Genomic DNA, 15,000 nt, shown 5'->3' with positions numbered 1-15,000 from the left:
GCTCATGATCTTCATATCGATCTATTATCCACCTCTGCATCTATTCTTTCTTAGCTAAACGGGTGGAAGATCCATCCAATTTGGTTATATCATGGACTCGAAAAACGGATCTGAATGTGACTGAAATGCACGATCTTCACAGGTATCACTTTTCACGATACCTAAACCTAAAAGGTGGAATAGCGATTTTCGAACCATTTCCTATAAGAGAATGGTTTCCTTTACTTTGAGAAATGGATTCTATATCAAACTATAGCTATTGCATTAAAGAAGAAAAGAAACTAATAGAAGTCGAAGACGCGGAATGGTAGTGAATAGAGAAAAAGATTCTTCTGATTTTCTTGTTCCTGAAAATATTCGATCTATCTCCTAGACGCCGTAGAGAATTGAGAATTTTCATGTCTTTCAATTCTCGTACTCGTAATTGGAAAGTTACGGAAGGAGATCCATCATTTTGCAATGAAAACAACATAAAAAACTCTGGACAATTTCGAAATCAGACCAAGCGTCTTAATACATATGCAAAAAAATTCATTATTGGCCCACCATTGATTACAAGATTTAGCTTTTATGAATCGCTATTGGTTTGATACGAATAATGGCAGTCGTTTCAGTATGTTAAGGATACAGATGTATCCACAATTCATTTAGAGTTACTTAATAGCCTATTTCTTATACTATATCTCTATCCCGTGAAATTCTCGAGCCCAAAGATGGATGCATATGCTGTGTTTCATTTTGCTAAATGATATCAATTAAATGGTATATCAATTCTATAAATTGGATATAGCAATAAATAAATCAGCAAAATTCTTTTATTTTAGATAGAAGAAATGTTTCTTCTATCTAAAATAAAAGAATGTACCCTTCTATCCAAATCCAATTTGCATCGATAAAATAAATCCAAATTCCAGATTCCAGCAGTAGATGAATAATTGCAAATTTTTGTGTGTACGAGATTAGAATAACTTAAAAATAACTGACATAATTTTTTATTTTTCCTGATCAGAAAAATACATGAAAAAGAAAGGAGGTAGAAAAATTTGTTGATTTATGGTTAAAGAAGAAAAACAAGAAAACAGGGGTTCTGTTGAATTTCAAGTATTCAGTTTCACCAATAAGATACGGAGACTTGCTTCACATTTAGAATTACACAAAAAAGATTTTTCATCGGAAAGAGGTCTACGAAGACTTTTGGGAAAACGTCAACGTTTGCTGGCTTATTTGGCAAAGAAAAATAGAGTACGTTATAAGAAATTAATCAGTCAGTTGGATATTCGGGAGAAGTAATTTAATCGTTCGAATTTTTTTCTTATTTTATTAGTAGTCTTTATTTTATTAGTAGTCTTATAGTAGTCTTAGATTTTGCATTTTGATGAGCCTCGTTTTGAGGAATTCATGGAATAATCCATTTTCATGGAATAAAGAATAAGAACAAGGATAGTAGTCTTAGATTTTGCATTTTGATGAGCCTCGTTTTGAGGAATTCATGGAATAATCCATTTTCATGGAATAAAGAATAAGAACAAGGATATGAGTCTATCGCTTAAAAGAAAAGATCTCATGATAGTGAATATGGGTCCTCAACACCCATCAATGCATGGTGTTCTTCGACTGATTGTTACTCTCGATGGTGAAGATGTTATTGATTGCGAACCCATATTAGGGTATTTACACAGAGGAATGGAAAAAATTGCGGAAAACAGAAGTATTATACAATACTTGCCTTATGTAACACGATGGGATTATTTAGCTACTATGTTTACAGAAGCAATAACGGTAAATGCACCAGAATTCTTGGAGAATATTCAAATACCCCAAAGAGCCAGCTATATTAGAGTAATTATGTTAGAATTGAGCCGTATAGCTTCTCATTTGTTATGGCTTGGACCTTTTATGGCGGATCTCGGGGCACAGACTCCTTTTTTCTACATTTTTAGAGAGAGAGAATTAATATATGATCTATTTGAAGCTGCTACAGGTATGCGAATGATGCATAATTACTTTCGCATCGGAGGGGTAGCTGCCGATCTCCCTTATGGATGGATGGATAAATGTTTAGATTTCTGTGATTATTTTTTACAAGGAGTTGTTGAATATCAACAACTTATTACACAGAATCCTATTTTTTTAGAACGAGTTGAAGGAGTCGGTTTTATTAGCGGAGAAGAAGCTGTAAATTGGGGCTTATCGGGACCAATGTTACGAGCTTCTGGAATACAATGGGATCTTCGTAAAATCGATCCTTATGAGTCTTACAATCAATTCGATTGGAAAGTCCAATGGCAAAAAGAAGGAGATTCGTTAGCTCGCTATTTAGTACGAGTCGGTGAAATGAGGGAATCCATAAAAATTATTCAACAGGCTGTAGAGAAAATTCCTGGAGGACCTTATGAGAATTTAGAAGCCCGACGCTTTAAGAAAGCAAAGAATCCCGAATGGAATGATTTTGAATATAGATTTCTTGGTAAAAAACCTTCGCCCAATTTTGAATTATCAAAGCAAGAGCTTTATGTAAGAGTAGAAGCTCCAAAAGGCGAATTAGGAATTTATCTGGTAGGAGATGATAGTCTTTTCCCCTGGAGATGGAAAATTCGTCCACCGGGTTTTATTAATTTGCAAATTCTTCCTCAGCTAGTTAAAAAAATGAAATTGGCTGATATCATGACAATATTAGGTAGTATAGATATCATTATGGGGGAAGTTGATCGTTGAAATGATAATAGATAGGGTAGAAACTATCAATTCTTTTTCGAAATCGGAATTATTAAAAGAAATCTACGGACTTATATGGATTCTACCCATTTTGGCCCTCCTACTGGGAATCACAATAGAAGTACTCGTAATTGTGTGGTTAGAAAGAGAAATATCCGCATCGATACAACAACGTATTGGTCCTGAATATGCTGGCCCCCTGGGACTGCTTCAAGCTATAGCAGATGGAACTAAACTACTTTTAAAAGAGGATATCCTCCCATCCCGAGGAGAGATTCCTTTATTTAGCATTGGTCCCTCTATAGCAGTCATATCCATTTTATTAAGTTTTTTAGTTATCCCTTTGGGATATCGTTTTGTTTTAGCTGATCTTAGTATTGGTGTTTTTTTATGGATTGCTATTTCAAGTATTGCTCCTATTGGTCTTCTCATGGCAGGATATAGCTCAAATAATAAATATTCTTTTTCAGGCGGTCTACGAGCGGCTGCTCAATCTATTAGTTATGAAATACCATTAACTTTTTGTGTACTAGCAATATCTCTACGTGTGATTCGTTAAAATAGGATCTTTTTCCTCTAAAATACATTGAATGATTATCTTCCTTTGCTTATTCTGTATTCGCGTTGGTAAGTTAAACTCGATAGCTATATGAGTGAAACAAAACAGCTTATTAATTTGTAGTAAAAATAAAAAATCTCATTTCCTACGTACAAGAAAAAAGTTCAAGTAAACATAAGCAGTGTAAACTCTTTACCCCAAGGTTGAGATTGTTTAATTAGTCATCATATCTTGAAGCGGGCAAGAATAAAGGATTCGCGATATGGAATTCCATTACTAGAATATTTTGAGTTATTACTATAATTTAAACTTATAACCATAAGGCAATCCATCAAAAGTTAGTGAGGGATTAGGAACACTAAAGTACATACAGGATTAGTAATGAGAGAATCTAAATCATTAGACATTTTTCCTCATAAAAGGAATCATAATAAGGACTTGAAATTGGTGGAAATGATCAAGCAGTACTTTCTTCAGATTCCGGTCTAGAGTATGTTCCCATTCACTTGTTAAGGAAATGGCTATCAAGAACGAATTAACCCTTTATTCTTTTTTTTTAAGTATACCCCTCCCGGGGAAAGAAGAATAGGACAAAAGATATGGAATACAATAAGGATCTTTATTTATTCTTTCCTTCCTTTATCCCTATTCATACAGAATTCCTCATGAACTAATGCCAAACTCTTTCCATTTATTAATTGCTATAATGAGTGATTTATTCCAATATTAAGTTATTGCCGAACAAAGAAAAATTATATTATATAAAGGATGAGATCAATTCAGAAGCGCTTTTTTGTTATTCTAGCAGACGTAATTGCTTTGGTCTAATTTTGGGCTTTCCAATCAATTTTATCTTACCTAATTCTATCTATGCCCAGGGGATAATACCGAAACGAAACAATCCTTTCCTTTTTTCTGATCATAGAGGAGCCGTATGAAGCTAAGGTTTCATGTACGGTTTTGGAATAGCGGTGGGAACTGTGATGTTATCATCGACTATGATTATCTAATAGTTCAAGTACAGTTGATATAGTTGAAGCACAGTCCAAATATGGTTTTTTTGGATGGAATCTTTGGCGTCAGCCTATAGGTTTTCTAGTTTTTCTAATTTCTTCTTTAGCAGAATGTGAAAGATTACCCTTTGATTTACCAGAAGCAGAAGAAGAATTAGTAGCAGGTTATCAAACCGAATATTCTGGTATTAAATATGGTTTATTTTATCTTGTTTCTTACCTAAATTTATTAGTTTCCTCTTTATTTGTAACTGTTCTATACTTAGGCGGGTGGAATTTCTCTATTCCCTATATATCCTTTTTTGGATTTTTCCAAATGAATAAAATAATTGGAATTTTGGAAATGGTAATAGGTATCTTTATTACATTAACTAAAGCTTATTTATTTCTCTTCATTTCTATCACAATAAGATGGACTTTACCCAGGATGAGAATGGATCAGTTATTAAATCTTGGATGGAAATTTCTTTTACCTATTTCTCTGGGCAATCTCTTATTAACAACTTCTTCCCAACTAGTTTCACTATAAATAAGAATACAATAACATTAAGAATATTTTCAACACAAAAGTTCTCTCAAACAAGAGAAAGAAACATACCTTTTTCATATATAGATTTAGAATATGTTCCCTATGCTAACTGGGTTCATTAGTTATGGTCAACAAACAATACGCGCCGCAAGATACATTGGTCAAGGTTTAATAATTACCTTATCCCACACAAATCGTTTACCTATAACGATTCACTACCCTTATGAAAAATCAATTACATCGGAGCGTTTCCGGGGGCGAATACACTTTGAATTTGATAAATGCATTGCTTGTGAAGTATGTGTTCGCGTATGCCCGATAGATCTACCCCTTGTGGATTGGAAATTTGAAAAGGATATTAAAAGAAAACAATTGCTTAATTATAGTATTGATTTCGGAGTTTGTATATTTTGTGGTAACTGTGTTGAATACTGTCCCACAAATTGTTTATCAATGACTGAAGAATATGAACTTTCTACTTATGATCGTCATGAATTGAATTACAATCAAATTGCTTTGAGTCGGTTACCAATCTCCATAATGGGAGATTACACAATTCAAACAATTAGGAATTCGCCTCAAAGTAAAATAGACGAAGAAAAATCTTGGAATTCAAGAACGATTACGGATTACTAGGTATTAGGATTTTTTTATTAGAAAAATCCATTTTTACTAACTCTAACGAAAAAAGAATAACTACTGCTTAACAACTTATATGCATATACAAAAAAATATCCTAATACCTTTTTCCTTCCTTGAATCTTTTAGTTTTAGTCAGTTCATGAAAAATTTTATACTAGAAATTTCTTCTTATCCATAATGGATTTACCTGGACCAATACATGAGATTCTTGTGCTATTTGGGGGATTTGTTCTTCTACTAGGAGGTCTAGGAGTAGTATTACTTACCAACCCAATTTATTCTGCCTTTTCGCTGGGATTAGTTCTTGTTTGTATATCCTTATTCTATTTTTTATTAAATTCCTACTTTGTAGCTGTCGCACAACTTCTTATTTATGTGGGAGCCATAAATGTCTTGATCATATTTGCTGTAATGTTTGTAAACGGTTCAGAGTGGTCTAAAGATAAGAATTATTGGACGATTGGAGATGGGTTTACTTTACTCCTTTGTATAACTATTCCTTTTTCACTAATGACTACTATCCCAGATACGTCGTGGTATGGAATTCTTTGGACTACAAGATCAAACCAAATAGTAGAACAGGGTCTCATAAATAACGTTCAACAAATTGGGATTCATTTAGCAACCGATTTTTATCTTCCGTTTGAACTCATTTCCCTAATTCTTCTAGTTTCTTTAATAGGTGCAATTACTATGGCTCGACAATAAGAAATACTTAGAATGAGTCAAAATTCTTAGAATTTCAAATATAAAATAAATAACTAAAGAATCACAATTTTGATTTAGTAAAACCCATCTACTGCCAACACAACAAATACCTTCTTTTCTCTTTTGTTGTGTAATTGTTCTATTCTAATTAATTGAATCGGTTCAATTCTTGTCCTCATATTGAAATGAATCGAGATTGATAAGGAGTTAGTTAATGATGTTTGAGCATGTACTTTTTTTGAGTGTCTATTTATTTTCGATTGGTATCTATGGATTGATCACAAGCCGAAACATGGTTAGAGCTCTAATATGTCTTGAACTTATACTGAATTCAATTAATCTAAATCTCGTAACATTTTCTGATCTATTTGATAGTCGCCAATTAAAAGGAGACATTTTCGCAATTTTTGTTATAGCCCTTGCGGCTGCTGAAGCAGCTATTGGACTATCCATTCTTTCTTCCATCCATCGTAACAGGAAATCAACTCGTATCAATCAATCCAATTTTTTGAATAATTAGACATAGAATCCTCTAAACAAAGGCACATATATAATAATAAGAAACATTAAGATGAAATCATCTTATTTTCTTATTAGTGTTTAATAATATCCATTTTTTGAGTAGGTTATTTCAGAGTATTGTTTTTTACTTATTGAATATTGCATTTTTGCAATTCATTGATATTGCAATTTGAATATTGCAATAATTTATATTGAAAAGATGATAGCCAATTTATTGGCTAATTCGAATTAGTATGTAGAATTCGTATAATTATGACTGTTGAAGCCTTAAATTCAAGTCTCTTGGCTCTTTTCACGCTTTCTCACAAACAGATTACGAAATATATTGCATTATTTGTTAAAGTTTGGATAAACCATTGCTTCGTCTGGTGTCTACAATACATCTAATTTATATAGTACTAATTTCATTTTTACCAGATCGAAAATTTTTATGTTGAAAAGGAAAATTTAGAGATCCAATGTCACATTCTGTAAAAATTTATGATACATGTATAGGATGCACTCAATGTGTACGAGCTTGCCCAACAGATGTATTAGAAATGATACCTTGGGATGGATGTAAAGCCAAGCAAATTGCTTCCGCGCCGAGAACCGAAGATTGTGTGGGTTGTAAGAGATGCGAATCCGCCTGCCCAACGGATTTTTTAAGTGTCCGCGTTTATTTAGGGCCTGAAACAACCCGCAGCATGGCTCTATCTTATTGATACGTTACAAAAAACTCCACTTGAATCGTCTGATTCCTCTTTACCGAAGAAGCCTGTGCTCGAAATAATCGAGCATGGGCTTTTCTGGTCAAAACGTATCTTGTCTTTATTACTTTATCATGAGTTATTTTCCTTGGTTAACAATACTTGTTGTTTTGCCGATATTTGCAGGTTCATTAATTTTCTTTTTACCTCATAAAGGAAATAAAATCGTTAGGTGGTATACTATAGCTATTTGTTTATTAGAATTCCTTATAATGACTTATGCATTCTGTTATCATTTCCAATTGGAGGATCCCTTAATCCAATTAAAGGAGGATTCTAAATGGATAGATGTTTTCGATTTCCACTGGAGATTGGGAATCGATGGACTTTCATTAGGATCTATTTTATTGACAGGATTTATCACTACTTTAGCTACTTTAGCGGCTTGGCCGGTTACTCGGAATTCGCAATTATTCTATTTCCTGATGCTAGCAATGTATAGCGGTCAAATAGGATTATTTTCTTCACGAGACCTTTTACTTTTTTTTATCATGTGGGAGTTAGAATTAATTCCTGTTTACTTACTTTTATCCATGTGGGGGGGAAAGAGGCGTCTGTATTCAGCTACCAAGTTTATTTTGTATACTGCAGGCGGTTCCATTTTTTTCTTAATTGGAGTTCTGGGTATGGGATTATATGGTTCCAATGAACCCGGATTAGATTTAGAAAGATTGATTAATCAATCATACCCTACAACATTAGAAATACTACTGTATTTTGGCTTCCTTATTGCTTATGCTGTCAAATTGCCGATTATACCTTTACATACGTGGTTACCAGATACCCATGGGGAAGCACATTACAGTACATGTATGCTTTTAGCCGGAATTCTATTAAAGATGGGAGCATACGGATTGATTCGGGTCAATATGGAATTGTTACCGCATGCTCATTATCTATTTTCCCCCTGGTTGGTAATAATAGGAGCGGTGCAAATAATCTATGCAGCTTCAACTTCTCTTGGTCAACGAAATTTCAAAAAAAGAATAGCCTACTCCTCCGTATCTCACATGGGTTTCATAATTATAGGAATTGGTTCCATAACCAACATTGGACTAAATGGAGCTATTTTACAAATATTATCTCATGGATTTATTGGTGCTACACTTTTTTTCTTGGCGGGAACGGCTTGTGATAGAATGCGTCTTGTTTATCTCGAAGAACTGGGGGGAATATCTATCCCAATGCCAAAAATTTTTACCATGTTTAGTAGCTTTTCAATGGCTTCTCTTGCCTTGCCGGGAATGAGCGGTTTTGTTGCAGAATTAGTAGTATTTTTTGGACTAATTACTAGTCCAAAATTTATGTTAATGCCAAAAATGCTAATTACTTTTGTAATGGCAATAGGAATGATATTAACTCCTATTTATTTATTATCTATGTTACGCCAGATGTTCTATGGATACAAGCTATTTCATGTTCCAAACAAAAATTTTGTAGATTCTGGACCACGGGAACTCTTTCTTTTAATCTGTATCTTTTTACCAGTAATAGGAATTGGTATTTATCCAGATTTAGTTCTCTCTCTATCCGTTGATAGGGTAGAGGTTCTATTATCCAATTATTATACTAAATAGGATTTTCTTTTTTTAACCAGTCCGCTCTATATTCCAGAGTGGAAAAATACAAAATTCAGAAAAAAGTAAAAAAGTCTAATTAGATCTATCTCGAATTTTTGAGAACCCCTTGAACGTCTTTTCAAAGGGTTCTCAAATCAAACAAAAAAGGAAAAAACCTTCAGGTTTTATGTTATGTAATTATTTAGATGGTAATGTAAATGAACCGTAACTATGTAAACCTATTCCTAACAGATTGATACCAAAATAGCAGATCCAAATTATAAGAAATCCTATCGAAGCTACAAGTGCAGAATTCGTACCCTTCCAATTTGGATTTGTTCTACTATGTAAATATATTGCAAATATGGTCCAGGTAATAAATGCCCAAGTTTCCTTAGGATCCCAATTCCAATAGGATCCCCATGCCTCATTAGCCCATACTGCTCCACAAAGAATACCCACGGTTAAAAGAGTAAACCCTAGACTAATGACACGATAACTCCAAGAATCCAAACGCTCAGTTAATTGATATTTGTAATAATTTGGAAATACGGGAAAAGAAGTGTTTTTTAAAGCACTTCTTTTTGCATATAAATATTCAATCTCACTAAAGAAAAATGTTTTAAGAAAAACATTTTTCTTTAGTGAAAATAAATCAAAAGAATTTCGAAATCTAATGATTAGAAGAGCGGCGGATAATAAGGATCCGCACAAAAGAGTTGCATAGCTTAGTAACATCATACTGACATGCATCATTAACCACTGAGATTGTAGAGCAGGTACTAGTATTGTGGATTGATGCATTTCAGTTAAAAGACCCGACGTGGCAAAGCCTTGCGTTAAAATAGTACTTGGCGTAGTTATTGTGCTTAAATCATTTTTCGAGTTCTGTATCTTAGGAATAGTATGAAGAATATACAGAGTCCATGAAAGGAAGATCAATGACTCATATAAATTACTTAATGGAAAATGTCCCGAAGAAACCCAACGAGAGACTAAAAATCCTGTTATAGAGAAAAAAGTAGCTATCATTCCTTTTTCTGACGAATCACGTAATCCCCTAAGTTCACGAACTAATAAGGTTATCAAATGAATCGTAATAACAATTGAAATGGTTGAGAAAGAGATATGAGTTAGTATATGTTCTAAAGTTGCAAATAGCATAACGATAAGGTCCCATTACAAAATTGGAAATTTCGAATTGAATCTATTTTCTAATTTATTGTATTCTTTTTCGAGAATGCCGCCACTCGGATTCGAACCGAGATGCTTGAGCACTGCTTCCTAAGAGCAGCGTGTCTACCAATTTCACCATGGCGGCTAATTTTAAATTATAGTTAACTTAAAAGAATAATAGTTATTTTATCGTGAATCGTCGAGACTGGGAGAGGCCATAGAATTTAGGAACATTAGAAGTTCATCATTAACTACAATGAAATGAATTTTGTATTTTAGAAAAATTTATAGAATGAAAGCCTTTACACTCTTATTAATATGATGTACCAGTCCTAAACCCATTTATATGGGAATTTTGGATAAGATTAGGTAGAGGTTGTAAGTCCTATTGCAAGAATAGTCTACTTTTTATAATAGAATCCTCGTTTTTATGAGGATTCTATTATAAATAAAAAAAAAAGTTCTTTGATAGGAAAAGAATACTGAGGACACAATATACCAAAAACTTTTGTTCTATATAATGATAATGGAGGGATTCGTTCTAAGAATATTGTACCGAGGAATTCGACACATAAAAGTCCATTTATTAATTAATCCGAATTATTCATTCATATTAAATAATTGGAATTTCTTTTGGATAGTTCAATTCTGATTATTTCAAAATCTTATTATTTGTTTGCTTGTTGCCCAGAAAAACCTTTTGGTTTTGGATGCTCGTTGCCGCTAGAAAATGATCTTGATTTTGCTAAAGAATAAGATTGTACTATGGAAAAATAAGTCTTTTTTTTCCAAAGATTTTTACGAATACGCTTTTTTGACATCGAAGTACGTTTTTTTGGAACTGCCATTCAAAAAGGGAATTACTTTTTTCTAGTTGTATGTGAAAGACATCTATTGCCGCAAATAAATCCTTCTTTCTGTTTTTTCTATCAATCCTTCTTTCTGTTTTTTCTTAGTATTTATACTTAGATACTGAAAGATACTTAAATGATACTGAAAGATACTTAAATTCTAAATTATTCTTTAGTTCATTTTGTCTAATGTGGATAAGACAAGAGTTTTTTAAGATTTTCTATTTAAATCAATTTATATATCAAATATACTCCATATATAAATATATGGTATGGGGGATAAGCCCTCATATAAGAGGGGGACATAAAAAGAAGGAAGGTAAAATTCAATTCAAATAGTTAATTAAGTTCAGAAAGCTATTGCATAATTGAATTCCAATAAAAAAAAATACTTAGTCTCTTAAACAAGACATTCTAAAACTTAGAGAATTCTAGTCATTAGGATTCCCTTTTATATGAAATAAGCAATATTCGAGAATTTCCTATAAATATAGGTTTTCTTTGGAATTCAATCAATCAATTACGAAACAACAGAGCTCTTTTATTTTAACAGAAAGAAATGCAAAAATGATTAGAAAGTAAAATTATTCAATCTTTTTTTGTATTTTAATAAATATTTTTTTTTTAACTAATAACTAGATACTGAAATTCTTTGATTCACTTTTTGAATTTAAGTAACTAAACCCATTCTTAATTTTGGAATATTTTAATGAGAGAAATTGGAAAAATCCAGAATTCCAGTATTTTTTCTTTTTCTTATTTTGTTTTTTGAATTCCTTTAGAAAGAGATAAGAATAGGTTTGGTGAATCGGAAACAATTTTATAGAAAAATTGAACTATAAATTTAAACTAAAAATTGCTATTTCTTTTCTTATGGAACATACATATCAATATGCCTGGGTAATTCCTCTTCTCCCACTTCCAGTTATTATGTCAATGGGATTTGGACTTTTTCTTATTCCCACAGCAACAAAAAATCTTCGTCGCATATGGGCTTTTCCTAGTATTTTACTCTTAAGTATAGCTATGGTATTCTCACTTCACCTGTCTATTCAACAAATAAATGGAAGTTCTATCTATCAATATCTATGGTCTTGGACCATCAATAATGATTTTTCCTTAGAATTTGGATACTTGGTCGACCCCCTTACGTCTATTATGTTAATACTAATTACTACTGTAGGAATCTTAGTTCTTATTTATAGTGACGATTATATGTCTCACGATGAAGGATATTTGAGATTTTTTGTTTATATAAGTTTTTTTAATACTTCCATGTTGGGATTGGTTACTAGTTCCAATTTGATACAAATTTATTTTTTTTGGGAACTTGTCGGAATGTGTTCCTATTTATTGATAGGCTTTTGGTTTACGCGGCCAATTGCAGCGAGTGCTTGTCAAAAAGCTTTTGTAACTAATCGTGTAGGGGATTTTGGTCTGTTATTAGGAATTTTAGGTTTTTTTTGGATAACGGGTAGTTTGGAGTTTCGGGATTTGTTCAAAATAGCTAATAACTGGATTCCTAATAATGGGATTAATTCCTTACTTACTACTTTGTGTGCTTTTTTATTATTTCTTGGTGCAGTTGCAAAATCTGCACAATTTCCTCTTCACGTATGGTTACCTGATGCTATGGAAGGACCCACTCCCATTTCGGCTCTTATACACGCAGCAACTATGGTTGCTGCGGGGATTTTTCTTCTAGCTAGACTTCTTCCTCTTTTCATATCCCTACCCTTGATAATGAGTTTCATTTCTTTAGTAGGTACAATAACACTCTTCTTAGGAGCCACTTTAGCTCTTGCTCAGAGAGATATTAAAAGAAGCTTAGCCTATTCTACAATGTCTCAATTGGGTTATATGATGTTAGCTCTAGGTATAGGTTCTTATCAAGCTGCTTTATTCCATTTGATCACTCATGCTTATTCGAAAGCTTTATTGTTCTTAGGATCCGGATCCGTTATTCATTCAATGGAACCTCTTGTTGGATATTCACCAGATAAAAGTCAGAATATGGTTCTTATGGGTGGTTTAAGAAAATACGTTCCAATTACAAGAACTACTTTTTTATGTGGTACACTTTCTCTTTGTGGTATTCCACCTCTTGCTTGCTTCTGGTCCAAAGATGAAATACTTAGTAATAGTTGGTTGTATTCACCCTTTTTTGGAATAATAGCCTCTTTTACTGCAGGATTAACTGCATTTTATATGTTTCGGATATATTTACTTACTTTTGATGGGTATTTGCGTGTTCATTTTCAAAATTACAGTAGTACTAAAGAAGGTTCGTTGTATTCAATATCCTTATGGGGAAAAAGTATATCCAAAGGAGTCAATAGGGATTTTCTTTTATCAACAATGAAGAGTGGAGTTTCTTTTTTTTCACAAAATATACCCAAAATTCCTGCTAATACAAGAAATAAGATAGGATCCTTTAGTACTCCCTTTGGGGCTAAAAAAACTTTTGTCTATCCTCATGAAACGGGAAATACTATGCTATTTCCTCTTCTTATATTACTACTTTTTACTTTGTTCATTGGATCCATAGGAATCCCTTTTGATAATGGAGTAAAAGATAATAGAATATTGGAGTTAACCATATTATCAAAGTGGCTAACTCCTTCAATAAACTTGTTCCAGGAAAATTCAAATTCTTCCATAAATTCATATGAATTTCTCACTAATGCAATTTCTTCTGTAAGTTTAGCAATTTTTGGTCTATTCATAGCATATATCTTTTATGGATCTGCTTATTCTTTTTTTCAGAATTTGAATTTTCAAAATTCCCTTGTAAAAAAGAATCCAAAAAAGAGCTTTTTGGATGAAGTAAAAAAAAAGATATACAGCTGGTCATATAATCGTGGTTATATAGATTTTTTCTATACTAGGGTTTTTATCCTAGGTATAAGAAGATTAGCTGAACTAACGCATTTTTTTGATAAAGGTGTCATTGATGGAATTATCAATGGAGTAGGTCTTGCTGGTTTTTGTATAGGAGAAGAAATCAAATATGTAGGGGGAGGGCGAATATCGTCTTATCTATTCTTTTTTTTATGTTATGTATCCTTGTTCTTATTCTTTATTCCATGAAAATGGATTATTCCATGAATTCCTCAAAACGAGGCTCATCAAAATGCAAAATCTAAGACTACTATAAGACTACTAATAAAATAAAGACTACTAATAAAATAAGAAAAAAATTCGAACGATTAAATTACTTCTCCCGAATATCCAACTGACTGATTAATTTCTTATAACGTACTCTATTTTTCTTTGCCAAATAAGCCAGCAAACGTTGACGTTTTCCCAAAAGTCTTCGTAGACCTCTTTCCGATGAAAAATCTTTTTTGTGTAATTCTAAATGTGAAGCAAGTCTCCGTATCTTATTGGTGAAACTGAATACTTGAAATTCAACAGAACCCCTGTTTTCTTGTTTTTCTTCTTTAACCATAAATCAACAAATTTTTCTACCTCCTTTCTTTTTCATGTATTTTTCTGATCAGGAAAAATAAAAAATTATGTCAGTTATTTTTAAGTTATTCTAATCTCGTACACACAAAAATTTGCAATTATTCATCTACTGCTGGAATCTGGAATTTGGATTTATTTTATCGATGCAAATTGGATTTGGATAGAAGGGTACATTCTTTTATTTTAGATAGAAGAAACATTTCTTCTATCTAAAATAAAAGAATTTTGCTGATTTATTTATTGCTATATCCAATTTATAGAATTGATATACCATTTAATTGATATCATTTAGCAAAATGAAACACAGCATATGCATCCATCTTTGGGCTCGAGAATTTCACGGGATAGAGATATAGTATAAGAAATAGGCTATTAAGTAACTCTAAATGAATTGTGGATACATCTGTATCCTTAACATACTGAAACGACTGCCATTATTCGTATCAAACCAATAGCGATTCATAAAAGCTAAATCTTGTAATCAATGGTGGGCCAATAATGAATTT

The 15,000-nt window shown here is 32.4% G+C and overlaps 14 protein-coding genes and 1 non-coding gene across 15 annotated transcripts in view, besides 6 other annotated features. All coding sequences in view use genetic code 11, as the record gives it.

Moving 5' to 3' along the window:
• Positions 1–1,443: part of a sequence feature (IRB) that runs on past the window's edge.
• Positions 1–15,000: part of a sequence feature (JLB, junction IRB-LSC) that runs on past both edges of the window.
• Positions 399–590, top strand: ycf1 80 (hypothetical protein RF19, 80bp). The gene has a single exon. It carries the CDS (start codon positions 399–401, stop codon positions 588–590), a length of 192 nt encoding a protein of 63 aa, YP_009421810.1.
• Positions 1,054–1,290, top strand: rps15 (ribosomal protein S15). The gene has a single exon. The coding sequence runs from the start codon at positions 1,054–1,056 to the stop codon at positions 1,288–1,290; it is 237 nt and encodes a 78-aa protein (YP_009421809.1).
• Positions 1,443–1,444: a sequence feature (JSB, junction SSC-IRB).
• Positions 1,444–14,084: a sequence feature (short single copy region; SSC).
• On the top strand, positions 1,534–2,715 carry ndhH (NADH-plastoquinone oxidoreductase subunit 7). Its single transcript has one exon. It carries the CDS (start codon positions 1,534–1,536, stop codon positions 2,713–2,715), a length of 1,182 nt encoding a protein of 393 aa, YP_009421808.1.
• On the top strand, positions 2,717–3,259 carry ndhA (NADH dehydrogenase subunit 1; one of the parts in which the record gives this gene). Coding sequence (YP_009421807.1) covers positions 2,717–3,259 — 543 coding nt within the window.
• On the top strand, positions 4,277–4,816 carry ndhA (NADH dehydrogenase subunit 1; one of the parts in which the record gives this gene). Coding sequence (YP_009421807.1) covers positions 4,277–4,816 — 540 coding nt within the window.
• Positions 4,910–5,452, top strand: ndhI (NADH dehydrogenase subunit I). The gene has a single exon. The coding sequence runs from the start codon at positions 4,910–4,912 to the stop codon at positions 5,450–5,452; it is 543 nt and encodes a 180-aa protein (YP_009421806.1).
• ndhG (NADH dehydrogenase subunit 6) lies at positions 5,636–6,166 on the top strand. The gene has a single exon. It carries the CDS (start codon positions 5,636–5,638, stop codon positions 6,164–6,166), a length of 531 nt encoding a protein of 176 aa, YP_009421805.1.
• Positions 6,381–6,686, top strand: ndhE (NADH dehydrogenase subunit 4L). The gene has a single exon. It carries the CDS (start codon positions 6,381–6,383, stop codon positions 6,684–6,686), a length of 306 nt encoding a protein of 101 aa, YP_009421804.1.
• On the top strand, positions 7,147–7,392 carry psaC (photosystem I subunit VII). The gene has a single exon. The coding sequence runs from the start codon at positions 7,147–7,149 to the stop codon at positions 7,390–7,392; it is 246 nt and encodes an 81-aa protein (YP_009421803.1).
• Positions 7,467–9,014, top strand: ndhD (NADH dehydrogenase subunit 4). The gene has a single exon. The coding sequence runs from the start codon at positions 7,467–7,469 to the stop codon at positions 9,012–9,014; it is 1,548 nt and encodes a 515-aa protein (YP_009421802.1).
• ccsA (cytochrome c biogenesis protein) lies at positions 9,195–10,160 on the bottom strand. The gene has a single exon. The coding sequence runs from the start codon at positions 10,158–10,160 to the stop codon at positions 9,195–9,197; it is 966 nt and encodes a 321-aa protein (YP_009421801.1).
• Positions 10,208–10,287, bottom strand: trnL-UAG. Its single transcript has one exon. It is a non-coding gene; the product is annotated as a tRNA-Leu (tRNA).
• On the bottom strand, positions 10,841–11,020 carry rpl32 (ribosomal protein L32). The gene has a single exon. It carries the CDS (start codon positions 11,018–11,020, stop codon positions 10,841–10,843), a length of 180 nt encoding a protein of 59 aa, YP_009421800.1.
• Positions 11,897–14,113, top strand: ndhF (NADH dehydrogenase subunit 5). The gene has a single exon. It carries the CDS (start codon positions 11,897–11,899, stop codon positions 14,111–14,113), a length of 2,217 nt encoding a protein of 738 aa, YP_009421799.1.
• Positions 14,084–14,085: a sequence feature (JSA, junction IRA-SSC).
• Positions 14,085–15,000: part of a sequence feature (IRA) that runs on past the window's edge.
• On the bottom strand, positions 14,238–14,474 carry rps15 (ribosomal protein S15). The gene has a single exon. The coding sequence runs from the start codon at positions 14,472–14,474 to the stop codon at positions 14,238–14,240; it is 237 nt and encodes a 78-aa protein (YP_009421798.1).
• The window catches only part of ycf1 80 (hypothetical protein RF19, 80bp), a 192-nt gene continuing 129 nt past the window's right edge, over positions 14,938–15,000 (bottom strand). Inside the window, exon 1 of the mRNA in view lies at positions 14,938–15,000. This exon is cut by the window's right edge and continues 129 nt beyond it. Coding sequence (YP_009421797.1) covers positions 14,938–15,000 — 63 coding nt within the window.

Source organism: Miscanthus floridulus, assembly GCF_019320115.1.
Source record: "Miscanthus floridulus complete chloroplast genome, cultivar PI295762".
Lineage (NCBI taxonomy): Eukaryota > Viridiplantae > Streptophyta > Magnoliopsida > Poales > Poaceae > Miscanthus > Miscanthus floridulus.
Note: the sequence above shows the minus strand (reverse complement) of the source record. Positions and strands in the feature narration are given on the sequence as shown.